This window comes from Panthera leo, chromosome C2, assembly GCF_018350215.1.
Source record: "Panthera leo isolate Ple1 chromosome C2, P.leo_Ple1_pat1.1, whole genome shotgun sequence".
Taxonomy (NCBI): Eukaryota; Metazoa; Chordata; class Mammalia; order Carnivora; family Felidae; genus Panthera; species Panthera leo.
Window position 1 is genome coordinate 132,131,605 of NC_056687.1, and position 27,547 is coordinate 132,159,151.

At 41.5% G+C, this 27,547-nt stretch overlaps 1 protein-coding gene across 1 annotated transcript in view; it reads right to left on the minus strand.

Moving 5' to 3' along the window:
- The window catches only part of LOC122229346 (collagen alpha-4(VI) chain-like), a 147,276-nt gene that overhangs the window by 94,726 nt on the left and 25,003 nt on the right, over window positions 1-27,547 (minus strand). The window contains exons 3-8 of the mRNA XM_042954381.1: window positions 22,635-22,718; window positions 21,232-21,316; window positions 10,210-10,299; window positions 7,344-7,432; window positions 3,349-3,951; window positions 661-1,248 (exon numbers count right to left, since the gene is read on the minus strand). Coding sequence (XP_042810315.1) covers window positions 661-1,248; window positions 3,349-3,951; window positions 7,344-7,432; window positions 10,210-10,299; window positions 21,232-21,316; window positions 22,635-22,718 — 1,539 coding nt within the window. The remainder of the gene's footprint in view (window positions 1-660; window positions 1,249-3,348; window positions 3,952-7,343; window positions 7,433-10,209; window positions 10,300-21,231; window positions 21,317-22,634; window positions 22,719-27,547) is intronic.

Sequence of the window (27,547 nt, forward strand, 5' to 3'; positions counted from 1 at the left end):
CACAGAGGAGAAAGTAAATCAAATCAAGATCGCATGAAAATTGGATACAAGGACGTGGGGAACATAAGAGGGAGAGGTCCGCTCTTTTTGTAACACGGAATGTATGGTACTCCCACCTCCTCCATGTGAGACTATCACAAGGCTCTCTCCCTCTCACACTCCACTTCCTTTGCTGTCTGCTTTCTTAGACGAAAGTACCTCTTACCTGTTCTTCCACCAATGAAAGAGGCAAGGGAAATGGACACGTACAGAGCAGTTATTTTGTGCTAGCAATTTTTATACGTTGCCTGATTTAATCCTCATAAACCATCCTAGTAGGCAAGTGTCATCTTCACTGTACAGATGAGAACACTAAAGTGAAGAAGTGAAACCTGCACGTTGACACTCACATAACTAGAAAGTGGCAAAGGCAGGATCAAAAACACGGGTCTTCTAGACTTCCCCTGAACAACATGGCAGGATGTCCTTTTCTAGCTGTGAGAACAGCATTCATCCTTCAACCCTCAGGTCCAATGTTCCTTCACCCGGGAAGTCCTCCCAGGTTCCACAGTGATGGCAGCCGACTCCTTCTCCTGCCCTCTCACTACACTCTGTGTGTCCTGAATCATACTGTAATTACGTGTCTTGGTCGGAATATTGGATTTTGACATAGCTGCTTACCTTTTACCTTACCCTCCACTGCCAAGCACAGAGTCTGAAGAACACCTCCTGAGAAATCCTGCAGGATGTGGAAGTTTTCGGTGTCGAAGAGAAACTTCTCAAATGGCTCACTGGCTATTTTTTTTTGCAGTTCCTGAACATCCTGCACATTGACCCCTACCACATACACAAGAACTCCATATTCTTTTAACTTGTCGGCTGCCTCCTGGTCTTCATCATTTGACTCCCCATCTGTCACCGGGATAACTATCTGAGGAACCCTGTCCTTGGCCCGGCTGCCAGCTGCCTCAGTGAAGTAGTCTATCCTGATAAACTCCAGGGCACTGCCTGTGTTTGCTCCTGTATGGTAGGGAAGATTCTGGATCTGTTCCAGGACCACACTCTTCAGAGGGTACTGGTTCAGCCGAAAGGCTGGGTAGATGTTGTCATTATACTGAGCAAGTCCCACTCGGACCTGATCACTGCTGATGCCAAGCCCCAAGACAACAGAGTGAAGGAAGTTCTTCACTTTCTGGAAGTTCTGGGGTCCAAGGCTGGCTGAGCTGTCTACTAGGAAGACAATGTCTGCCAGGACTGCCTCTCTGCAAGCTGCAAGAAAGAGGACAAAAGGCATGGGGGGTCTGTGGGGCTTCACTCAAAATGCTCAGAACCAATGGAGCTGAACGGTGTACAGAAAGGAGAGCAGTGCCAGCCAGACTACACTCCATGACCCTCAGCCACCCTAAATGACAATGCTCAGAGAAGTGACAACATTCCCTGAGCTTTTCCTTCCTTCGACTCCATCATCTTCTGAGGCTTCTGTCCTGTTCTATTGATACCTCCAGTCTTAGAATCCATTTGGACAATCCCTTGAACCTCATTAAGAAGAAAAACCCTTTTATAAACATAGCAGCATGCTGAGAAAGCGGTTTTCCTCTTCCCAATGGCAGTAAACTTCATCTCTACAAGTGTGCTGCTAGCAACAGGTCAGAAAGCTGGAATATACCCATGTATTCCATGATACATCTCATTATAGCTCCATCACTTAGGAGCCCTGTGGCCTATTTATCACTCACCTTTTTGAGACTCAATTTTCTTCCCTGCAGCACTGAAATCTTTATACCAGCCCTCACACTTTCACAGAGTTGTTTTGAGGATAAAATCAGATAATCCACTGTAGTACAATCATTAGTGCTCTGCCCAGGTCCTTTCGAATTCCTTTTTCCCATTTCTGGACACTGCTTTTTGGAGGACTTCTCTTCAGCTTACTGGGGCTGCCTTGCCTACAGTATAGGAAAGCCTAGCTGAAGCATAATTTTTGTTCCTGAGTTCTCCTGTAGGATCAAACTAAAACTACCCTCTGTGGAACTTTTACCTGAGATCACATCCTTCCTTTCTTTCCTCTGCCTCTCCATCCTGCACCCCCCACATCCTTACCAATAAATTGTGGGAGCTCTTCCACAATAAATAATGTATAGCCAAATCCTTGCCTCAGGCTCTGCTTCTGGGGAACACAATCTCTGACCCTTGTTCTATTGGGATGGATCTGCTCTAACAAACCTGAGATCAGATCCTAGCTCTGCCATCCAGTTATGTTACCTTTGGTCTCAGTTGCCGCGCATGAAAAATGCAACTAACAATACCAATTGCCTTACATATCTATATAAGAGTAAATACTATTTGCCCTATATAGCATACACTCCCTTATGTGTCTAACAAAGATTTGCCTTACGTATCTACCTATCTGTCAGGTCAGCAATGTAAATAAGTTTGGCAAACTATATAGTACCCAAGCAGGATCAAATGGGTGAAACATTTTAGCACTTCTTCTCATCTACCTACCTTATCTAGAAATCCCAAAATAATGAATAAGGAATGAAGGCTCTATCCTCTTATGGATTTTGATGAAAACCACTAACAAGTTTCTCTTCCTCTGCTCAAAGGTCTCTGCTTTCTGATAGAATTAAGTAATTAATTTGTAGAGGATTTCTGCAAGTTTATGCCCATCACCACCAATGGAAGGACAAAGCTAATGACAGTTACGTCATCACAAGTAATGAGCACAATGCTTATCACCACGATGCTTATCACTTCTGAAGGACTGAGCACTGTGAGAAGCACTCGACTTGCACAATTTTACTTAATGCTTGCAACAACTCTCTGAGGCAGGTACTACCATCCTGGGAAGAAAATTTAGATTCCCAGAGATAAAGTAGCTTGTTCAAACGGACACAGTTAAAAAGTGGAGAACTGGTATTTGAACCCAGACCTTAGTTCTCCCTAAATTCATTCTCATAACCATTACATTATACCAACACGCTGGCAGTAAATTAAATAAGCTTCCTGGGGGATCTGCTGCCCCTCTCTCCTCCTCTGCCCTGCCCCCCCATCCAGACAACATGGATAAGTTAATCTAGGCATAATAATATAATTCTGGGCACGAACATTCTTCCTTCAGAAATGGATTTACACTACATCTGTATATAGAACCAGCATCAGGCCCACAGGATTTATTTAAAAAGTTGCTAAGTCTCTGGTCAATAATTGGAGAGGAGCATAGAGCACAGATAGCTTAGTGAGACTGTAATACTAAAAATCAACATGCACACATATGGGAAATAAGAAGGATGGCAGGAGAGATGAGTAAGAGATAAAGGTTTGAGCTCTGTGACTTCTAGATCAGAAATAAGAAGGGGAAATCCTCTGTACCTGGCAAGACGTAGCCGGCAGGTTGAGCTGCCTTTGCCAAAGTATCACAGAGCCGTTGCCGCAGCTTCTGAGCATGACTGCTCAGATCAGAGAAGTTAGGGACAAAGGAGGCAAACTTCTCCACCGGACTGCTCGCAATCTCCCTGAGCTCGGTCAAGACTGCATCTTTGACACCAACGGTATAAAGCAGGACGCCTGCCTTCTTCAATGCCTCCGCAGCTTCCGGCACGTGGTCCTCAGATGGGCTGCTGCTGATCACCACGGCCACCTGAGGCACACCCTGGCTGGCCCGACTCCCTGCTGTTTCCTGGAAGTGGTGATCTAGGAGGAACTGCAGGGCCAGGCCCATCTTGCGGCCCCCAGACTTAAATTGAAACCTTTGAATGTGTTTCAGCACATCGCTTTTGCGGTTGTAGGTGGAAAGGAGGAATCCAGAACGAGGTACGTCGCCGTACTGAGCCAGCCCCACGCGGATGGTCTCTCTGCTGACATTGAAGCCATTCACCATGATGTACAAGAAGTTCCGCACGTCACGGGCATGTTGGGGGTTGATGATGGTGTCCACCAGGAACACGACATCTCCCACAGAGGCCTCCCTGCAGACTGGGGAAGAGAGTCAATTCAAGATAAAACATCACAAAATTGCCAGCTCCTGGCTGTGACTATCTCTCTCCCCATTCATTGCCTTTACACCCCGGAGATCTGCCTGCACAGCTCTTTGACGATAGCTAATATGCACGGCTTAGGCACACCACCATCCTCCCTTGCTGCCTCATGGCTACCCTCGTTCACCTGCCAGCCTCTGTTCCGTTTTAACAGACTCCTGACCCCTTCAGTGAGATCTCTGACCATGCCCCTCCACCCATCCCTTAAACTTAATAAAAGAAACCACCTTTCTACCAGCAGAGGATGCTGTTGGTACCTCACCTAGATCTCTGCTGGTGGGCACACCTATGCCCAGCTGCTTCAAGCACTACAGTTAACTGTTCCCCTCTGAGACTTTGTCCAGAGACCAGACCCTGGCTGAAAGGAGCAGCCACATCCGAAGACACCTGGAAAGTTACACTGCCCGGGTGGCCAATGTTCGATCACATGGGGATACAAACACCTGGCCGCCTTCCTTTAACTGAAATAATTCATGGTGCTATTTATGCTCCAGCATCTTCCATGGCTCAGGCCAAGGTTGCATTTTACCTGAGACTACATCCTTGCTCGGCTTATTCACCTCCAGCCTGTCTCACTTCTCTCTTTCCCTTATAGGTTTCTCCCTCAAAATAACACATTCACCAAATCCCTGTCCCAGGCTCTGCTTCTAGAGACCCGAACTAAGATCAGCTTTCCAGCTCTGACCTCTGGCACTCCCTACCTACCACCATCCCCTTTTAGTTTGACTCATGGCATTACCATAAGTGTGGCTCTCATTTGTCCTTTGGCTCCCTGAATTCAAGTCTGCACTGTACAACTACTTTTCCCAAACCCAGTTGTAACCCTGGGAACCATAATCCCAGTGGTGGTCAGACTAAGTGGTGATCCAGCTGGGCCCACCCTGGTCTCCAGTATGGAAGGGATCAGACACCAGGTGGCTGCAGGACTTGAGCAAAAAGCTAATCTTTCTGCTTCTCAGATTTCGTCTTCTCTATAATAAGGGTTTGACCAGATGACCTGGTTTCTTCCATCTCGAACATTACATTTCTGTGACAAGAAATAAGTACACAGATTAAACACAGTGCTTGTGTGGACCAAAAAAAAAAAAAAAAAGGAAGAGGTGATTATGATCTACTCATCAGTGACCAGCATGACTTCTCCCCCATACCTCGCAATGTGATTATCTGTGATGATGGTAGGAGAACACATGAATTAGTGATGAGAGAGAAGAGAAACAAAAGCAGAAACCACCTCAAGATGTGTTAGTTTCAAGTGGCTGAAAAAGGGGGATGATGATCCCACACTGGTTAAACACATCTTATGTTTGGTTTTGTGCCAGGAAGAGGGTTTAAATACTGCCTTGGGCTGACCCTGCACTCTCTAGTTTGATCTCTCTGCCTTCTCCTTGTCTCTCTGCCTTATCACTTTGTTCTCCATGGTCCAGGCTCCTTAGCCTAAGTTCTCAACCTGCCACGTTCCCACTTGCTATTGCCTCCAACATACGATTCCATTGAGTTTCTTTCCATTGAGTTTCATTTCTTTTCCTTTCCCTCCCTCCCCTCCTCCTCCTGATAAATTCTCATAGAATCATGTTCTTTTATCTTGGTTTGTAATGCAACATTCATTAAAGTGTTTATTCAATTAATGCCAATCTCCCCAATTAGACTGTGGGCTTCATGAAAACACATACCATAACTTTTCTTTGTCCGTCACTCGTGTCTAGCCTAGAGTAATCACCCCAAAAATATTTAAGGAAATAAATACTTAGGAAGAGAAAAGGAGAGAGGGAGGGAGAAAAGGAGAAGGCGTCACTTACAAGAATGGAAATATTGAACATTAATGAAACCAAATAAGGGAATCAGAAAATTTTAGAGTTACAAATAATCTTATGAGATTATGCAATGAAATACTGTAGCCACCAGGTACATGTGGCTGTTGAACACTTGGAATGTAGCTAGTACAAATGAGAAACTAGATTTAAAATTTTCCTGAATTTTAACTTATTTTAATTTAACTAGTCATATGTGGCTAGTGGCCACTGTATTGAAAAATGCGAGTAGAGAATAATGAGTCCAATTCATCCATCTCACAGATACGGAAAATGAGACCGAGAAAGGCAAAGTAACCCATGTAATCAGTTTAGAAACCAGGTCTCCTGACATCCAGTCCATACTCTGGACTGCCATAAAGATTAAACTAAAAGCCCATATTATAGAAAGGCAAAGACCCTGTAAGAGTTTAGGCAGAGAAGAGCTCATGAAGGTTGGTGTACCCTAGGGACACTAAATCCATTTGTCACTTCTAGATTCCAGAGTCCCACCTCTCAGGAGTTTGCCTAATCTTGGTCGTAAAGCCAAGTGGAGTCATGATTTCCGAAAAGGCAGATAATAAATGAGCTTATGGCCTTTTGAGCTTTATTTCCCCTTGGCCCTCCACAACGCACTGCTGTTGAGAGGAGAGTATTCAGTGAGTGCCCCAGGAAGGGCCGACTGGTTTGTCCCCCCTTAACATTTCTTTCAGAGGAGACCAAACACAGACCATGAAAGTATTTCCCTGATCATTCCAATCAGGAGAAACCTCACAGTTGTAGAATATTTCTTTTCAGACAAATTAAGTATTGGTTCCATCACGTGCACCTTGAGAGATATATTACATTTTCGTACATTGTTGCTTTTCTTAGCCCCTCCACAGGTCCTTTGTCATTTTAGAAGGTGTTTGAAACATGAAAAGACTGACTGTCACAGCTTCTGTCCACAAGAGAGAGGATTCAGAGCTGGAGGGAAAATTTAGAGAGCTTCATGTATTTTTCCTAACAAATAACAGTCTGTGTAATTATATATAAATATTTAAGCTTCAAGATTGTCTCAGTGGGGCTTTAGGCTACTTAACCAATCTTCTCTTCATGAGACTTTCATCGTGAAAAGTCACAACAATCTGTTCAAATAACTGCAAAAAAAATTGCAAAGCTGTCGCAAGTGTTCAGTGAAGCTATCCATCTTGTAACAACAATTACCCCTCAGAACAACTCTGCCCAAAGAGAGAAAGCAAAATGCAGAGTCAAGAGAATAGGCTTATATTTACAAAAGCATTTGACAGCCTGGTAATACATTCAGAATTAGAACATTTTTTCACATCTTTTTTTTTTTTTTTTTTTGTCATTTGAGGTTAAGCTTTGAAAACATCAAGTGCCCGCTGTTCACTAAAAGCTTCTAGGTTCTAAGCTCTACTGAAAAGAAGCATTTCCCTTTTGTTAATTATGAAGCTTCTGTAATATTTTCTTTTAGGATTATCACTACCGCTAGGTTCCCAGCAAGGTCATCGTTTTTGGCTTAGGGAATCCAATGCATTACCCATTCTCTGTGATTTGACGAAGCCAAAACTAGCTGCAAGAAAGATGAACTCCCAAAACATCTTCCGATTCTCCATTCTAGATATATACCTAGGGGGGAAAAAAAAACTTCATAATTAAAATTATGTCTTCATACATTTAAAATGAGTATACCATACCATATGTTAATTATATCTCAAAAAGTTGATTTATAAATAGTGTGTGTGTATACATACAAACATACATGTATATATATATGTCTCCATGTCTTTCCACAGACCAACAGAAACTTGATAAAAATAAAGGGATTGTTGCTACATTGTTTCAACTGTACAAAGAAGATGGCCTTGCTGACCCAACTCAGGAAGAATTTTGTAAACACCCAAAGCCTATACCTCAGACTTTACTGTTTCAAGTTGTCCAGATGCGGCTATAAAAGGATAAAGTATATAGGGCATGGGTTGGACTTCCATTTCACACAATGAATTCATTCGGTAGAACGTAAACATTTCTGGATGATTTTGCTTGTATTTTTATACAAGCACTGGATGACCTTATAAACATTCGTGGCATGCAGAAATATTCAAATATCGGAGGAGCACATCTGCCTGATGAATTCAGGCTAGCCAGAAAATGTTTTCTACGTTGCCAGGAGGAGAGCGTCAGTGTCCTCCCTTCAACTTGGACTCATTTCCAAAGGCCTCCATGAAAATGATCAAGTCCCCAATTCCATTCTATTTTTTGACTCAAAGCAAGGCCATGTGTTTAAAATTAAGAAAATCATGGCATTCACATTGAAGGAGATTTCAGCTGGAACAAGGAATATCCCGCCTTTGTCTTCTCAGCCAGCTCCCCTCAGCATCCTCGAAGGTTAAAAGTAAGGATTCTTGAAGATAAACTGTCTGAGTTGGAATCCCAGACCCGCTACTTAATAGTTAATCTTGGGCAAGTTGCTTCACTGCCTGGCCCCTCTACCTCATAGTCTTGAAATCAGGAGTAAGTGAGCTCATTGCTGCAAAATGCTTCACCTATAACTGGCACAGAGAAATCACTTTCAGTGCTTGTTAAGTGAAATAAGTCTCCTTGGATGCCCACAATGTAAAAGTGACAAAGTATGGCCCCCAACTTGAGACTCAGAATCCGTAGAAGCAGAGGAACACTAACACTCTGTAGTGCGCGTTCGTAAGGAAGTTATTTTGTTTTGTATGTTTTCATTTATATTTTTTATTTAACTTATTTAATTTTCACTCTCAATCACTGCTTTGTAAGTCACTATGCTAATATCTCTACGTTCCTCACCTCAAGCCTGGGAAAGGCCCTGCTCATCTTGTTCATGGAAATGGAGACATTGGTCCCCACAAAGGTTAAGTTGCATATTCCAGCCCCCTGGCCATGGACTGTCAGGTTCTATACCAGGTAACCCGACCCTGAGTGCAATGCATGGCAGGAACTCAAACCCTTCAATGAAAATCACTAAGCCCAGACTGTCACTCAACAACCACCCCCCCCGCCCCGCTTCCACCCAGAGCCCAAATGATGTAAAATGAAGAGCGATTTGCCATGGGGTAAAGAATGTGAGCTCAAGCCCTAAGTGTTAGCATCCACCAATTTGTCTTCAAAGACAACGGTTTTGTGTACAAAACACTGTATTAGATGCTCCAGATAATGGAATTACAAACCTGCTTTCACGTTTAGAGAACTGAACAATTTGGGGAGAGAAATGTTACACACCGGAAACACGAAGAAATTTAGGAAAGTTTAAACACGTACTTTAAATATATGAAAGAGTTTCAGATAGAATCTCATTTGGCCTACATCACTTTGCAGTCTTGGGCCCTTTAAGTGGGACAGTGTGTAAAAATTATATCATGATGCCCAGAAATCCCAGCTACCCAGCAACTGAGGTCCTCTTTCCAGAAAATGGAAGTGGAGCCATTCTGCTTCCCATAGGACATATTTCTACTATTCATGCTTAATTTACTCCTTAGAAAGGATTCAAGGATGTGAGACAAACACATCTATTTTATTATCTTATGCTAACAGAAAACACCGGGAGAAGCCTTGAACTCAAAAGAAGCCGGAAACCTTGATTCTCCTGTCAGCTTAACCATTGCCTTTGTGGACTTGAGCTATCCAGTTCACCTTTGAAGGTTTATGTGCCGACTCCCAAGGGCTTGGTGCTGATTTGGAACACCTACTACATTTCCCATGATATTACAAACACTCCCCAGGGTATTGGTCCGGGAATTTTCCAGTAAGCACAAGTGATATAATTGGACTTCCCTGTTCCTCAGTCTCTACATCAACCTCCCACTAATGCCTCCTCAAGGAGACTAAGTAATTTGAGGGAAGGCACTTTCAGACTGTAAATATCCTCTTCCCCAACAAACGTTCATCTCACGGCAAACAAATGAATGCATGATCATAAAGAATAGACTCTTCTGATGGATTAAGGACAGTGTAAGAGTAAAGAGCTTCAGAGTCTGAAAGTGCCAGGAAGAATGATCCAAAATAAATCGGATGCATAGGAGAGAAGTTAAGATGGCCGAGGAGTCAGGAGGCCCTAGGCTTGCCTCATCCCTCCAACACAACTAGGTAAATATCGAATTTTGAAACCCAAGAAATCCATCCAAGGACTGAGAGAGCAAAAATGTACAACTAGAGGTGAAAAAACTGCCACCTCACGGAAGGTAGGGGCTGCAGAGAGTTGATTTGGGGGAGAGAAGAGCTGTGGGTGCTGCGATGGGGAAGGAGCCCTAACTGGGCAGAGAGTGCGAGAGTGAGGGAGAAAGGAGAGAGGTAGAAAGAGTGAAAGCATGTGCAGGCAATTGCACAAGAAAAATTCTTCCCCAGAACCGTGGACTGGGAAAGGGAGACGGGCTGAATACCGCCAAGTTCTTCGAAAGAGCGAAGCACAGAGCTTGAAGTTTTGGAGGTCTGTGCCGTTGCCTGGGTCACACGTGGTGGGCTTAGCAGTGCTGCAGGGGGGGAAAGAGGGCAGACACCCAGGAGCAGGCAGTGTGTTCTGAGGAGACCCCGGGTCACACAGAGAGGAACAAGTCCCCTGTTTGGGTACATTTTGGAGAGGCAGCATAGCCCCTATGGGGGGCAAAAGTCTCCGTGGGCACCAATGAGCTGCCCCATTCACTGGAATAGGAAGAGAGTCACTGGCTGAGGGCAGTGAGCCATGGTGCCAGCTTTCTACTGCACTTTATCATAAACTCTGAAGTTCACGCAACTGAATTCTGGGGAAAGCCAGCACCCACCACAGCGCAGCGAGACCCTCCCCCAGAGGATCAGCATGGGTCAGCACTGCGCAGATGGCTAAAATGTGGAGTTCTGAAACCCAGCCACGTGCCTGAGATAAAACACAGGAGTGCTGTGCCACCTGGCAGTGGGCAACTCAGATGCAGGCAGAGTAAAGGTTGGGATCTGGCAGAAGCCAGGGACACAAGAGAGGTGATTGCTTGCTCTTCTTGTGAGGGCTTCCAGAAGAGTGACAGGTGTGAGATCCCCACTCCGGGGACAAGAGAGTGGGGCCATGCCTCTCACCAGTCAGCACTAACCAACTTCAGTGGGTAAAACAGCGCCACCAAGTGGAGGCTGGAGCCACATACACAAGTCTCCTACCACCTCCCCTCTGCGCCCTGCAGGTGCCTCACCTCTAGGGCAAGTCTACCTGAGAATCAGCAAAGCAGGCCCCACCTCCAGAAGACTAGCACAAACCCCTCACATGCACCAAGTCTACTGATCATAGGGTACTATAAAGCTTCAGCTCTAGGGAAATATTGTTATTTTTTTCCTTACAAAAAGAAAAGGCAATTTATTTTATATGGAACATACCTCAACATCATAAGGCAATATATGAAAGACCCACAGCTAATATCATTCTCAATGGGGAAAAAACTGAGAGCCTTTCTCCTACAGGCAGGAACAAAACAGGGATGGCTACTCTCACCATTACTATTTAACATAGTACTGGAAGTCATAGCCTCAGCAATCAGACAACAACAACAAAAAATAAAAGGCATCCAAATCAGCAAGGAAGAAGTCAAACTTTCACTATTTGCAGATGACATGATACTCCATGTAGAAAACCTGAAAGACTCCAGCAAAAAATTGCTAGAATTAATACATGAATTCAGCAAAGTTGCAGGATATAAAATCAATGTACAAAAATCAGTTGCATCTCTATACACCGATAATGAAGCAACAGAAAAAAAAAATCAAGGGTTCAATCCCATTTACAACTGTACCAAAAACAGTAAGATACCTAGCAATAAACCTAACCAAAGAGGTAAGTAATCTGTACTCTGAAAACTATAGAACACTTATGAAAGAAACTGAAGAGGACACAAAACAATGGAAAAACATTCTATGTTCATGGATTGAAAGAACAAACTTGTTAAAATGTCTATACTACCCAAAGCAATCTCCACATTTAATGCAATCCCTATCAAAACACCACCATTTTTCACAGAGCTAGAACAAACAACCCTAACATTTGTATGGAACCTCAAAGACCCTAAATAGCCAAAGCAATCCTGACAAAGAAAAGCAGAGCTGGAGTCATCATGATTCTGGACTTCAGGCTATATTACAAAGCTGTAGTCATCAAGACAGTATGATACTGGCACAAAAACAGACACATAGATCAAGGGAACAAAATAGAAAATCCAGAAATGCCCCCATACTATATGGTCAACTAATCTCAACAAAGTAGGAAAGAGCATCCAATCAAAAAACAGACAGCCTATTCAACAACTAGTATTGGGAAAACTGGACAGCAGCATGTTAGAATGAAACTGGACCACTTTCTTACACCATACACAAAAATAAATTCAAAATGGATAAAAGACTTAAATGTGAGACAGGAAATCATCAAAATCCTAGAGGAGAACATAGGCCACAACCTCTTTGACCCTGACCAGAGCAACTTCTTACTAGACACATCACCGGAGGCAAGGAAAACAAAAGCAAAAATAAACTATTGGGACTTAAAGATAAATAGCTTCTGCACAGTGAAGGAAACAATCAGCAAATCTAAAAGGGAGTCTATGGAATGGGAGAAGATATTTGCAAATGACATATATGATGAAGTGTTAGTATCCAAAATCTATAAAGAACTTATCAAACTCAACACCCAAAAAACAAATAATCCAGTGAAGAAATGTACAGAAGGCATACATAGAAACTTTTCCAAAGAAGACATCCAGATGGCTAATAGACACATGAAAAGACGCTCAACATCACTCACCATCAGGGAAATACAAATCAAAACCACGATAAGATACCATCTCACACTTGTCCGGTTGGCTAAAATTAACAACACAAGAAACAACAGGTGTTGGTGAGGATGTGGAGAAAGGGGAAGCCTCTACCACTGTTGTGGGAAGGCAAACTGGTTCAGCCACTCTAGAGAATAGTATGGGGGTTCCTCAAAAAGTTAAATTTAGAACTACCCTATGATCCAGCAATTGCACTACTAGGTATTTACCCAAAGGATACAAACATACAGATTCGAAGTGGTAGAGATACCCCACCGTTTATAGAGGCATTCTCAACAATAGCCAAACTATGGAAAGAGCCCAAATATCCATCAACTGATGAATGGAAAAAGATGTGGGGTGTGTGTGTGTGCGTGTGCGCGCGTGCTCCATTTCACAATGGAATATTACTCAGCCATCAAAAAGAATGAAGTCTTGGGACATCTGGGCAGTTCAGTCAGTTAAGTACTGGACTCTATCTCAGCTCAGGTCATGATCTCACAATTAATGAGATGGAGCCCCACATTGGGTCTGTGCTGACAGCACAGAGCCTGCTTGGGATTCTCTCTCCCCCTCTCTGTGCCCCTTCCCCACTCATGCTCTCTCTTTCTTTCTCTCTCCAAAATAAGTAAACATTAAAAAATTAAGAAAAAAAAAATCTTGCCATTTGCAATGACATGGATGGAGCTAAAGTGTATTATGCTAAGGAAAGTTAATCGGTCAGAGAAAGACAAGTACCCCATGATTTCACTCATTTGTAAAATTTAAGAAACAAAACAGATGAACGTAGGGGAAGGTGGAAAAGAGAGAGAGGGAAACAAACCATAAAAGACTGTTAACAATAGAAAAAAATTGAAGGTTGATGAAGAGAGGTGGGTAGGGGATGGACTAAATGAATAATGGGCATTAAGGAGGGCACTTGTGTTTAATATGGGGTGTTATATGTAAGTGATGAATCACTAGATTCTACACTTGAAAACAATATTACACTATATGTTATCTAACTAGAATTTAAATAAAAATTTGAAAAGAAAAAAATAAGATAAAAAGGCATTGCTCATACATACACAAAACAAAAAAGAAAATAAATTCAGATATTATGATTATTGCTATTGTTACAATAAAATACAATACTGTAATTTTTAACTTGAATTAATGAAATTAGAGGAAGTAGAAAACCTTCAAGTAGGGTATCTACATTTTCATATTCTGTTATGTCCTAATTATTAGTATTAACGCAATTAATCACAAAAAATGACAAGTATTTTTAGTTAGTTGTAAATAAAGTACCAGAGCTGTTTATGGAAATACAATGGGAAAGTCAAAAGTTTCTAAACATTTACAGCTGTGCATATTTGTATTTACATTAATGAAGAGAAAAATGTCTGTAGCTTAAGGACTTAATAACTGTATTATATATACTATTTCCTGACGATGTTTCTATCTAATTAAGCTGCTGAAGGGGTTTTGCATTGAACATGTAGGGTCCGTTGTGAAGGAAAAAACAAAAAATAAACCCAAAGCGACTAAGTGGCATGCAATTGGGTAGGTCTAGCATAAAATGATACTGATTCTTTCTGAAAATAATTCTAATGGGTGTGGAGAAGAGAGATACTTCTCACAAAGTATGCTGAAAGAAGCTAAATAGTTAAATAGTCAACTAGAACAATCTATTTTTTATGTTTATTTATTTTATTTTGAAAGAAAGAGTGAGTGGGGCGCCTGGGTGGCTCAGTCAGTTAAGCGTCCGACTTCAACTCAGGTCACGATCCCGCGGTCCTTGAGTTCGAGCCCCGGGTCGGGCTCTGGGCTGATGGGTCGGGCTCTGGGCTGATGGCTCAGAGCCTGGAGCCTGCTTCGGATTCTGTGTCTCCCTCTCTCTCTGCCCCTCCCTCGTTCATGCTCTGTCTCTCTCTGTCTCAAAAATAAATAAATAAACGTTAAAAAAATGTTTTTTAAAAAAAAAGAAAGCAACAAAGAGTGAGCAAGGAGGAGGGGCAGAGAGAGAGGGAGAGAGAAAGAATCCGTAGCGGGCTCCACACTGTCAGCATGTGGAACCTGATGCAGGCCTCAAACTCAAGAACCTGTGAGATCATGACTTAAGCTGAAACCAAGAGTCAGACAATTCACTGACTGAGCCACTCAGGTGACCCTAGAACAATCTTTTTTTTTTTTTTTAAGATTAATCCATTCAATTAAAATTACCTTGCAACCAACCACTATAGCAATAATTGATTCAGGGAAGAATCACCAAATGAAGCTAAAACCATCAGGTAGAAGCATGTTAGGGAACAAGGTTTTAACACAAGTTTCAAAATATCTCCTAACAAAAAACTTCTAAGTTAAAAAGGGTAAAAAAGTATGTTTACAAAAGAGGAACATGGTGGACATGATTTAACCAACAATGTTGGGATAAACCACCATCACATACTTCCTGAACTGATGTATGAGAAAACTCTACATCACTTATATGGTAGTTCTCCTCCAAATCCACGACTTAAATCTAATAAACAGTCAAACAAACAAAACTTGGAGATGGTCTAAAAAACAACTGGCTTGTGCTGCTCAAATATATTTATTTTTATTTATTTTTTTTGTTTTGTTTTGTTTTAGAGAGAAAGAGAGGAAGCATGAGTGGGAGAGAGAGAGGGACAGAGGGAGAGAGAATTTTAACCAGGCTCCCCACTCAACACAGAGCCCGATGTGGGGCTCAATACCATGACCCTGGGATCATGACCAGAGCCAAAATCAAGAGTGGGATGCTCCATCCACTCAGTCACCCAGGCGTCCCCAAAATAGTAATGTCATGAAAAACAAAGAAAAGCTGAGAAACCAACTGAGGTTAAAACAGTCTATAGAGACATGAAAACTAAAAGCAATGCACGATCATGGATTGGGGGAAAAACGGCTATAAAGGACATAAAGTGAGATAATAGGTAAAAATTAAACATGGACCAAATATTATATAATAATTCTGTATCAGTGTTACATTTCCTAAGTTTGATCATTGTGTTGTAGTCATGTAAGAGAATGCTCTTGTTATTAAGAAATATACATAATATGAAGCACAGGGTCTTGGGGTCACCAACTTACTCTCCAATGTTCAGAATTATAATAATTCATAAAGAAACAATGTATGGTGATAATCTTATAACTTTTTCATTGAGTGTTTATTGTTTACCACATAATATGTCAGGCATATTAAAGAAATAGTTCTTTTCCTGGGAGGACTTGGAACCCTAGAGGAGAGGAAGAAATGGATGAATTGTAATACTGTGGGATGAGCAAAATTATATCGAAATCTGTACAAGGTGTTGAGGAACACAGTGGGTGATCATCCCTCTGCACTTGGTAAAGGCTTCAAAGAGCAGATGATGCTGGAGTTGAGACTTAAAGAAGGAGTAGAAATGTACAAGTGAGCAAGTGGAGAAAGGGAATTCCAGACATGGAACAGCATGAGCGAGGACTCAGAAGAGGTATTGGACACCCCAGGTAGAGCTCATCCAAGGCCTTGGGAGCTAAGGTTTTTGACCACAGGGGACCTGGTTAAGCCTTCTTGGAGCTCATACCCCCTTGCTGCACAGGCTCTGAGGGCATGCATCTAATAGAAACCTTTGGCTTTCTGAAATGCATGAACTCAGAAGGTGGGATATAAGAGGGGATCCGGGTAGAATTTCTTAGTATTCATCCATAAACTGCCTTAACTTCATTTAATTAAACCAGCAGTGTTTTATATACAAGTCTCCCTCACGGTTTCTATTCTCCCTCTATGGGTCCCTCAAAAATGAAATGAAAAGATGCCATCTCTAACGTTCTATGCCACTGGTTCTTAGCCTGAGCATTGAGTCAGAATCACCCAGAGGACCTGTTAAAACCCAACTTCCTGGACCCCGTCTCCAGAGTTTCTGATGTAATAAGTCTGAGTGGTGAGAATTTGCATGCTGAGTGGAATCAAGGGACCACACTTTGAAAACCATTCTTCCATGCATTTAGCATGCAGTGGTTCCCAACCAGGCAGATGTCTGCTCCACTGACTTTCAACAGCATCTCTAGCTCCACAGGGAAGAAAACCAGTGTCTCTTATCAATTACGTGGGGAAAGGGAAGAAACGATCAATTTAAAATGTTTTCTTTATATATACATGACTGAGAGGTAAGCAGAAGCTTCAAAATATTTAGATGAAAGATCCAATGCAAATATGAAAAATCAATTTAACACATTTTTCAATTTGCCTTCTAATTATACTCTATTCCCAGAAATAATGAAGAGCTATGTCCTTTCTTTTTTTTCCAAATTTTTCTGGTCATTTAAACAGGATTCTTTCAAGCAGTGTATACTTGGCTTTCTTACAAGATAGTCTTGGAGTATACCACATCTGGGCAACAGGAAGCTCCAGGAGGCAAACAATTGGGGGACGTGAACAGATTCTTCTGTACACATCACATTAGAATTCACACGGCATGTTTAATAGTTAAGAAAAACTAAAGGTTAGCTTTAACCTATTTCATAAACATTAACATTTGCTTCCGTGCCCATTCACAAATCTTATGACGGCTTGGATATATACACAACTTTGTTGTAAAATATTTGAGGGAGGCTGTGTCAAACATTTCAATGACAATTAATGTGTTATTAGGCTCTAGAAAGAAAAAAACCATAACAAGATGCAGAATCTTGGAGCATTGCTCCAGGGAGGGATAAGGATGACAATGTCAGAGTTCAGCAGGGCCCTGACACTCCCATCAGCTGCAATAATTTCAAGATCAGCACACAATTTGTGAGGTATTTAAAATTTTGGAAGTGAATAGCATCCCAGCTTTGGGGCAGTTTTTCTCTATCTTAGGCCCTTTTCATATCCTGATTCACCTAGTTTCCCAAAGTGCCTGGTTCATACATCACCTACACCATTTGCCGTATGTATTGCCGTCGATCATTTATCTACCCCACTGGGCTGTGAACACACAGAGAGAGGAGTCTCGGCCCAAGAAATCTTTGTAGTGCTGGCTACATTGTTGAAACGAATAAATCTTTCCCTTTTATGATCATTATTTAACATTTGAACAAACTGCTGAACGATTTAATCCAAGGAAAAAGAATATTCAAACTCTTACAACTGACGTGTAACTTATAAATTCCACCACCCCAGCGTTTCATGAGCTTGGTTTTGCCAGAGAGATGGGGATAACTACCCTATCTTTCTCAAGTATTTCATTCAGGAAGAATGCCTGCAATCCGCTAAGCAGATCAGGCCCCTCCAAAGACGGTGGGCAGGTCAGCGCACTCTGCTACTCCCTACTTCCTGTCACCAGGAAATGTAGAAAGAGCAGGTCATGATAGTGAATAAGGGCAAGATGGCCCTCTGCAATTGTCTGGTTTGGCCTCATATACCCTATCCATTATTTATTTCATGTCCTTTAAGAAGGTTGCTTCAGAATCTGTAAAGAAAGCATAGTATGGAGCAATAAAAAATTGCATAGAACTTGACTTTGAATGTTCTGGTTCAAGTTTCAACCCTGCCACGTTCTTGTTATGCAGCTTCTCGGAAGTCTCTTGAACTCACTAAGACTCAGTCCTGGCAGCATAAACTGTGCCTTCACCCCTTGACAGGGTTATTGTGGGCACAGCATAAGCTAATGGGGGGTAGCAAAAACTCTGGAGAAAGCTAGAAAACTTCAGAGGTTACTATCACTTTTGTCAAGCAATAATCTACAAAAGTCCAAAAATTTAGTACTTTGTCGCCTTAGAACCAAGCCTCAGAATTTTTATTCCAAGAGAAATGCATTGCTTGAACCAAAAGAGTCCTGGCTACATTTTCGCTTCATTATGTCTAGGAAATAATCACACTATGATGTAAGTGAGATTTTGGATAGTAACAGACACTTGACAGTAGTGAGAGAAGATTCCCTAAATCAGAGAAGTGGAGTACCAGGTATGACAGCAAGCTGGTGGTCACCTGGATGAGATAAGCTCTTTGTTTTTTGGGTTTTTTTAATGAAATTTATTGTCAAATTGGTTTCCATACAACACCCAGTGCTCATCCCAAAAAATGCCCTCTTCAATACTCATCAACCACCCTCCTCTCCCTCCCACCCCCCATCAACCCTCAGTTTGTTCTCAGTTTTTAAGGGTCTCTTATGTTTGGCTCTCTCCCACTCTAACCTCTTTTTTTTTTTCCTTCCCCTCCCCCATGGGTTTCTGTTAAGTTTCTCAGGATCCACATAAGAGTGAAAACATATGGTATCTGTCTTTCTCTGTATGGCTTATTTCACTAAGCTCTTTGAAACCTTATGTTACGAAACCTTAGCTGTCCATGTTCTTTGAGCTTAATCTTTTACTGTTGTTTCCAGGGCTTTAGCTTAAAATAACTTAAGGGCCATTGAACTTCTCTTTGTATCTTTTTTGAGTTTCTGAAATAGTGTATAATAAAATGTTTAAAGACAAACTGAAAGAATATCTACTAAATGCAGTGACACAAACTTACCTGACCCTCAAAGTTTACAATATTTCTTAGAGATTCCAAGATGCCCTGACTAGGCTACAAACCTTCCTGAAGTTTATAGAATTATAAGTCAGTGTGGTTTCCCAAGTCTATCAGACTTTGATGATTCTGAATGTCATTATTCCTTCCCTTTACCTGGAAGGCTGCATACTACTCCTTGGCCCGGGACACATGTGCATGCATGCACACACGCAAACACACACACACGCACACACACACACGGCAGGCTCTATTCACCTTTCAAAACCCAGCTCAGGTGTCACCTTCCTAACTCAAGCTTGATGGCAAATCACTCCCTGTTCTGTTCTTCCTCTGAAGTCTGTACATTTATTTCAATGAATTCTTTGGGATTTGTTAGGACTGTGTCTTTACTATTAATATATGCTCAGCACCTAGAACAGTTCCTTTCTCTGCTCTCTTTTTTCTTTCTTTCTCCCTTCCTTCCTTCTTCCCTCCCTCTGTTCATTTCTCTCAGTTCATGGCAACTGCAACCTTCTCGCAGCATGGACCCAAAGCCACGGAGCTATCATTAACTCCTCTCTCAGACACACCCCCTACATCCAACCTGCCAGGAAATCATGCTGGATCAACCTTTAAAGCTGTTTACACAGAAACTGATGCTCTTGTCATTTCTACTAACAGGCTGATTCAAGCCACCATCACCTCTCTTGCTTGATTACTACAGCAACCTCCATGGCTCGCCCTACTTCTAACCTTTCCCTCCAAAGTCTATTCTCAAAATATAACCAGAGAAATCCTTTTAAAACCTAGGTGACCTCTGCTCAGAGCCTTTCAATGGCTTCCTGTTTCATTCAGAGTAAAAAAACAAAATAGATTACAAGCTCCTATATAAACTGGCCCCCAGTTTTCTCCGACTCATTTCTCACCCTGGCACATTAGACTCGGATCACTTTGGCCTACTGGCTGTTCTTCAAATAAGCCAGTTATACTCACTGCCTAGGGTTTTTGTACATACTGTTTATTGTTTCCTCCATCTGGAATGCTCTTCCCCTCCTATCCCCATTTACTCACATATATCCCTATATACCCACACACATCTACACATACCCATATATATCTACATATATCCACAAATATCCACATATCTCCTAAATATCCACTTATGTCCACATATATCCATATATATTCCCACAGGTATCCATATATCTACATACGTTCCCATATGTTCCCATGTAACATTATATATCCCCATATATCCACTCATATCTACACATATATCCACATGGCTGATTCCCTTGCTTCCCTCAAGTCTTTGCTCAGGTATCACCTTCTCAGTGCAGTCCATCTTAGCCATTCTACTTAAAATTGCAACCTACCCTTGTTGTCCCAGCACACCCAAGCCCCCTTACCCTGCTCTGCTTTTCCTCTTTTCCTATCACCTTCTAACAGGCTATGTAATATTCATCATGGTTTTTATCAATTACCTGTAATCATGCTGCACCTTCACCTAGAATACAAGCACTACGAGGAATCTTGTTTTCCATGACATATCCCCAGTGCTTGACATACAGTAGGTGCTCAAAAAAGATTCGTTGCATAAATTCATTTGTTCAGAAAAAGAATGATTTCCTGTTCTTAAGACAGAATGTTCTAAACAAAGATTTAGAGGCATTCTTGGGAAGATTGGTGCTCCCTAGGCTATTCTTTCTTGGTAAATGGAGGACTCAAAGCCAATTGGGTTCACTTTTATATTTTAATTATAATTCTATTTTTAATTCATTTGTATTAAAAATATAATCAGAACAAATAGCATAAAACTAAACATTTGGCAAATTTGTAGAATAAGTAAAACCAGCTCACAGGCGTAGTATTGGAAGGGTCTTGGTTTAAGACCTTTGAGGAATCCAAAATGGAGCCAGTCTGCAACTACCACTGTGCCCAAGGAGGCAGGAGAGAGACGCAGCCAGAGGTGAACCTTTAAAAACTCACAGTCACAAAAATCCACTTATACAGTGAGTTGCTCAAACATAAAGACACAAGATTAGGTTGGAATGTTTGGGCAAAACAATTTCCTATAGGATCTTTTTACAAGCACTCATGGTGCTTTTATTTCAGACCAAAATATCAGGTAGATAATATTCATTATTTCACTTTCTAGCGACTCTGTAAGGGACCATATTTACTGTTTCTGCAAAAATGCAGACAGGGCTTCATTGTTCTTGGTCAGTGATGGAATAAATGCATCCACAGACCTCTCGAGGCCTATTCCTATGAGCCAGAAACTATCAGACAAAATTATGTGATGGCAGACTACTTTCAAAGGCCTGTGGCATACACACTCTGGGTTGAAATAAAAAGGACCATTCTACATTTGCAATTCCCTGGGCTTATTTCGTAGCCTCTGAAGATCAATACAAAAGAGAACAAAAAGGTGCTAGATTTTTCTCCTGTACTCCTGTGGAATAATTCTCAGTCAATATGTGATTCTTCCACCCCACAGAAGTCATCCTGAATAGTTGTCACCATCACTAAATTCAGTGAATTTAAATGTGTAGGTATCAACCCCAGTGACCAAAAAATTATACATAAAATCTGAACCTGATCAATTTCACATTAACCTTTCTTGAAGTTCTTTATAAAAATAATCATTTTCTTCAGCTCTAGTAAATGATATGCATGCTGATGTACTTAGGGAGTTCACCGATGTTTCTAATTTAAAATGCATTTAAAAATAAGGTAGAGTAACACATGGCTAGAGGGATGATGTGAAAAAACAACTATATTAAAATGTTCATAGTGAATCTAAGTGGTGAGTATACATGTATTCCCTGTGAATTCTTTAACTTTTGCTGTATGTTTGAAATTTTTTATTAAAAATGTAAATAACCATCTCACTTGTTTCTTAAAACTGTGTATGGTAGTCAAATGAAAAGAAAACTAGTAGTGGAGTTTCATGCATCCTGGCAAACTAGGTGGAAGAAAACTTTTTTTCTAACTCAAAATTGCACCTGGCATTGTTTTGAGAGAGTCATTTTTACCTAAGTTTTATATCTCTACTAAGCCTGTTTATTTCCTGATTCTTTAGTGTTTTCTTCTTCCCTTCGCCTTATGATTCTAATACTAATCTCCATTTTTAAATTATCCCAAAGATTTGCATCAGTGAAATAATTCATGAGACATCTGTGAGTCCCCATACATTGGTTTCCCCTTTCCACACAGATGGTAAATTCTGGACCCAATCTTAAAACATTTCACATTTTCCTGCTCCATAAAAGTTCAGAGTTACACGCCTCGTTCTGCCACAGTTTGAACCTTGAAAGTTACTCTTTCTCTGTGTGTCTAACAGAGATACCTTTTGGGTTTTTTCCTCTGTGTCTTTGTCCCTGTCTCAATTTCTCTCCATCTCTTTGCTATGCAAGATCTCTCTTTCAGTCTCTATCACTTTCTCCTCTGTTGGTCTATCATTGAGTCCCTGTCTCTCTCTGCCTGGAAGTGAAAGAGAAGCAGTGTATTTGCAAAAATACATAGAAACAAACTAGAGTCCCCACCTACCCAACTCTCCCAGGGAAAAGGAATTTCCTCCTACCTGGCAAAACCTTTGTAACTTGTTCTTTTAATTCCTCCTTCTTGTCTTCATCCCTTAAGAAGCTGTTTGAGCCTTGGGAATTCCCTAGAGCACAGGAAGCCTCAAGGGTACAAAGACACACCAGCTTTTCCGGTATTTAATACTCTCCTGGGGGAAAGGGAATGGGGAGGGGGGGGGTGAGGGGAGGAGCAAAAACGATGTTTATGATGACTGACGCATTGCTTGTGCTTATGCGTGCTTTATTGCCATTAAATCAAAAGGATCCTCCACTCTGTAAACACTGATCCTAAAAATGAATACAAAAAGTTCCCAGGGAGAGTATTCTCAAAAAATAGTAATAATAATAATTTTTAAATAATATAAATGAAACTAATCTTTTTCAAATTTAATTTAAAATTCCTAGAATAAAAATTAATCCTAATTATCCTTATTTCAATTATTTAGTCTCCACCTGAAGTCTGTAGCCTATGAGCCGCTTGAGAGCACGAACAGGTATAATTCATCTTTGGGTCACTCATATCCCCTGGATATCCCCTAGCAAAGAGTCTTATACGTACTAGGTCTCAAAACAGCGGATATAATGGATGGATGGATAGGTGGATAAATCAATGAACTGAACAATAGCAAACACTCCCTGCATTGATAACAAGGTAAAGCTCTTAGAGCATCTTGGATGCTCTAAACTAGCTCATACCAACCAGATTAGGGATCAGGATGGAGTCAAAGGAAATAGAGAAGTATTTTTGTGTGTGCATATACATGAGTTAAACAATTAAGCTGCTGTAACAAGAGACGTAATAACCAAGATCGTTTCCTTCTCACATAGTTCAGTCCAAGGTGTCTATTCCAGGTCAGCAAGAGGCTTTCCTCCACATAGTCATTCAGGGACCCAGGCTAATATTCAACATGTGGCACCTGAGGTTTCTGCAAGTACCACCAGGGTAGCCAGTGGGGAGGGTGAAAGAGCTAACTCTGCACACTGCCTCCTAAACAAGTGAGGCAGTGGTTGTCATAGTTCTTCCACTCACATTCTGCTGGTCAGACCTTAGTCACACAGCCACATCCAGCCTCAGGGATACTTGAGATTTTATTTCCAGCTAGGCAGCCATGTGCCTTGCTCAACTGTTACCATAAAAGAAGGAGAGGGAGAATGGAGGAGGAGGTGGGAGTGGTCAGCGACCATCTCCATCACATTTTGTATACATGTTTTTCACCATTATCTCAAAATCTGAAGACCCGTACTTGGAATGCAGTGTTGTTTTGTTTCTGGCATGAGTATTCAAGGAAGTGGGGTCAAATGAAGTTTCTCAAAATAAATTGTCAGTAGAAGGACAGTGTGTCATTAACGGAGTTGAATGCAAGCTTCTCTGTGTTTTTCCAGGATTGTTAAATTTGACATAAAACCTAGAGAGTCTCCTCCACAGAGGATAACTTCCAAAATGATAGGTTAGTTCACTCTTCATCAACTGTCCCTTCATTATTCATGAGGTGTGGATAACAGAGGCAAAGTTTTGCTCTACGCGGAAATAGAGTCACTTCATATATAGCTAAGAAACAGTAAGAGCTCGCTAAATAGTCTGATTCCCTGAGGGAAATAATCAAACTATCATATGTAAGATTCTTCAGCGAAAACAGTGAAGTGCAGATATTTAATGCCATACGATGCTTTCAGTCTTTTGTTCCCTCCTGCTCAGGAAGTCATGTTCTCCCCTCTGACTCACCCACCCAACAGCATCCCGCTCCTCTGTCTCCCTTTCATTCCCCAAAGAGGTAGCTTAGACCCCAAGATAGAGTTTAAGACCTTGAGCCTAAACCTAACACTGACCCTGGTTAAATAGCAAGGTCCTTATTTATTCTGTTACTTCAGAATTCACCATTTGGCTGTGCTCTGTATCCTCTCCTTGACCTTCAAGCGATATTTCTGCTTCTCCTTGTGTGCTATTCCCCCACCAGGAAGAAGCTTGCTTTTTGGGTTCCCCCAAAAGCAGACCCTGAGACAAGGACTTCAGTGTAGGCAATTTATTTAGAAAGCCATGTGAGGAAGCAAGAGAGGGAATATGGAAAGTAAGACCTGAAAGAATAAAAGCCAAAATTTGCCTTAACGTATGTGTTAACTCTGTAGGCAACTGAGGTTCAGTCTCACTAGGGACCCTCTGAAAAACTCAGAATATCCCTCAGAACCATCCCAGTGAGAGACAGCTTGGATTTCATCACTAAATGCCATCTCTCGGTGGTTGAGAACTACAGGGGTAGGGGGAATGGGAAGGATGAAGTCCTGGGCACTTCCAAGCTGCCCTGTGAGCAGACTGACTAAGCCTCCTTGGCAATCAAAAAAGCCCTCCCTCAAGTGGAGAAGCTGGAAGGCTGTGGTGGGCAACTGTACGCATGCTCAGAAACTGTGCTGGGCTGCAGGGGAGCTCAGAGATGCATTGAGTGGATCTGGAGCATGGCACCAACAGTGTCTCCTATGCATGCCAACTTCTTCAGAACAAAGTCTCCTCTCCTCAGGACCCCAGATTCCTCCTCCCACTGACTGTTCTCCCCATGGGTAGAACCAGATTCCCAAACTCAGAGTTCACAACTTCCTCCTCTTTGCTCTCACAAACGTGTATGACAAAATCCACTGTTGCCCTCACCCTGGCTCACGGAGTTTTTTTTTTTTCCTTACTCATTGTATCCATCACTAAATTGTGAGCTGCTCAAGGGTAGAAATTCTATCTCCTTTGCAAAGATTAACACACAGTAGGAGCTCCACAAATATCTGCAGAGTGAATAAATGGCAAATAATTGCCTCAATAATATACGGAAACTCCAAAGATCCTTCAACTTCTCTTTGTGAATGACATGACATTTCCACCTTAACTCACTCCTTGATATTGGCTACAAAAGCCATGCTGTTATTTCAAGAGAGACCCTGATCAAGCATATATCTGATAAGTAGAAGAGAAAGAATCTCTTCTGTGAAGCTCTGGGAGGAAAAAAAAATGCTTTTGTTAATTAACAAAAGGACATGAAAAAACTTGTTCCCTAAAATCATTGACTGTCAGAAACTGCTGTTTGAAATCACATTTAGTGAGAATGAAATACCTCTTTTTTGCCTAGAGGATCTAAGTCATTTTAACACAGAAAAACAGCCTGGATTTCCAACCCAGATCCAGAGCTTCAGATAAGGGTTTTAAACACAACATTCCATACTTATCTCAACTGTGTAGTTTCCCAGGAAACAGGACCCTGAGTTCTCATCTCGGCCCAGGCCTAATGTCAACTCTTAATATATCCCCACCTCTTTGCTCTGAGTGAGCCTATCACTGCTTTGTTGAAATTTTACTTAAACCCCACCATTTCCCCAAATACTAGAACAAGCTTGTGTCTTCCTTTGGTGAGGTGTCCTATCATCCTTTTGGTGCATGAGTCCCCTTGCTCAGCAGGTTAACTTGGTTGGATGATAAGTGTCTCCTTGGTGGTTTTTATCAGATGGACTTTATCACCTCTGGCCAATTTGCTGGTAGCACAAATTGATCAAGGTTGCTAGTCATTATCATGAACAGCCCTTAGAGAGAGACACTGAGAAGCCTGGGCACATAAACTTTGGTCAGGAGCTAAGTCATAATTTTTTTTGGAAGACCTAGGGCTTTGACTGTATAATGAACTTTTGAGAAGGGCAAATTTATATGGCAGACCCAAACCTAGAGTAGAAGGGATAAAGAGAACAACCAGGACAAGGTAAAACAATCATTTACTTTTTGCCCACCTGGAATGATAACCGGCCACCTTGTGAGAAACTTCCATTCCAACCTCTGTTCCAGTGGGAGCTGCAGTCCCCACCCCATGATTGGTCTAGGAATCAGCATGTGACCCAAGACTGGCCAATCAAAATTCTTCCTTAGATTTTCCCCCCCAACATCTCAGTTATAAAGCTTTAAAAGCATAGGGGCACCTGGGTAGCTCAGTCGGTTAAGCATCTGACTTCGGCTCAGGTCATGATCTCATGGTTTGTGAGTTCAAGCCCTGTATCTGGCTCTGTGCTGACAGCTCAGTGCAGCCTGGAGCCTGCTTCAGATTCTGTGTCTCCCTCTCTGCCCCTCACCTGCTCACACTCTGTCTCTCAAAAATAAACATTAAAAAAAACTTTTTTAAGATATGATGCTGAATTTGTCTGTTGCCGTGGTTTCAACTTCATGGGCAGCCAGCCTGACCTCAAAACGCAAAGGAAAGCAGAGATGAAACTCTGAGGGCATTCAAGTACCTGCCCTTCTTCTACTGTTTTTGTTTGTTTGGGGGTGGTTGTTTTATTTTGATTTTTGTCATTTGTAACTCAGAATCATCATTATGACACTTAGGTAGACAAAATCTAAAACTTTTTCCAGGGTCCAATATTAGATTTTCTTACTTGAGTTTTATTCCCTCTCTGCAGATGCAAGCCTGCATGTCGTTTTGTCAATGAACACCAGATAATTCAACATCTCTTCCTGTTTTCTTTTGCTACCAGGAATCCTAGAGTCAAATAAAATATTCAGCAGCAACAAATATTTGTGCAGTTTACAAAATTTAGCCCTGGAAAGGATCTCTCAGATCATCTAGTCAAATCTCATTATTTTTCAGGGAAAACTTGAGGTCATAAAAGGTGATGCAATTTTCCCAAGAAACACATAAGCAATTAATGGTAATTTTCTTCAATAACTAATGACCTCTACTCACTCTACTGCTGTTATATTCTCTCTGCTCTTCTACCTGAAAACTGCCTTAAATAACCATCTCCATTTTCATCTTCACTAATGGGAGGACAGATGGCAGAGGATGAAGGGATGATTCTAGGAAATTATGGAGGGAAAGGGGCACCTATAACAGAATTTAACCAAGGAGTAAATAATTTCCAGGCCCTACTGAAAGCCTGGAAGTTTACATGAGAGATG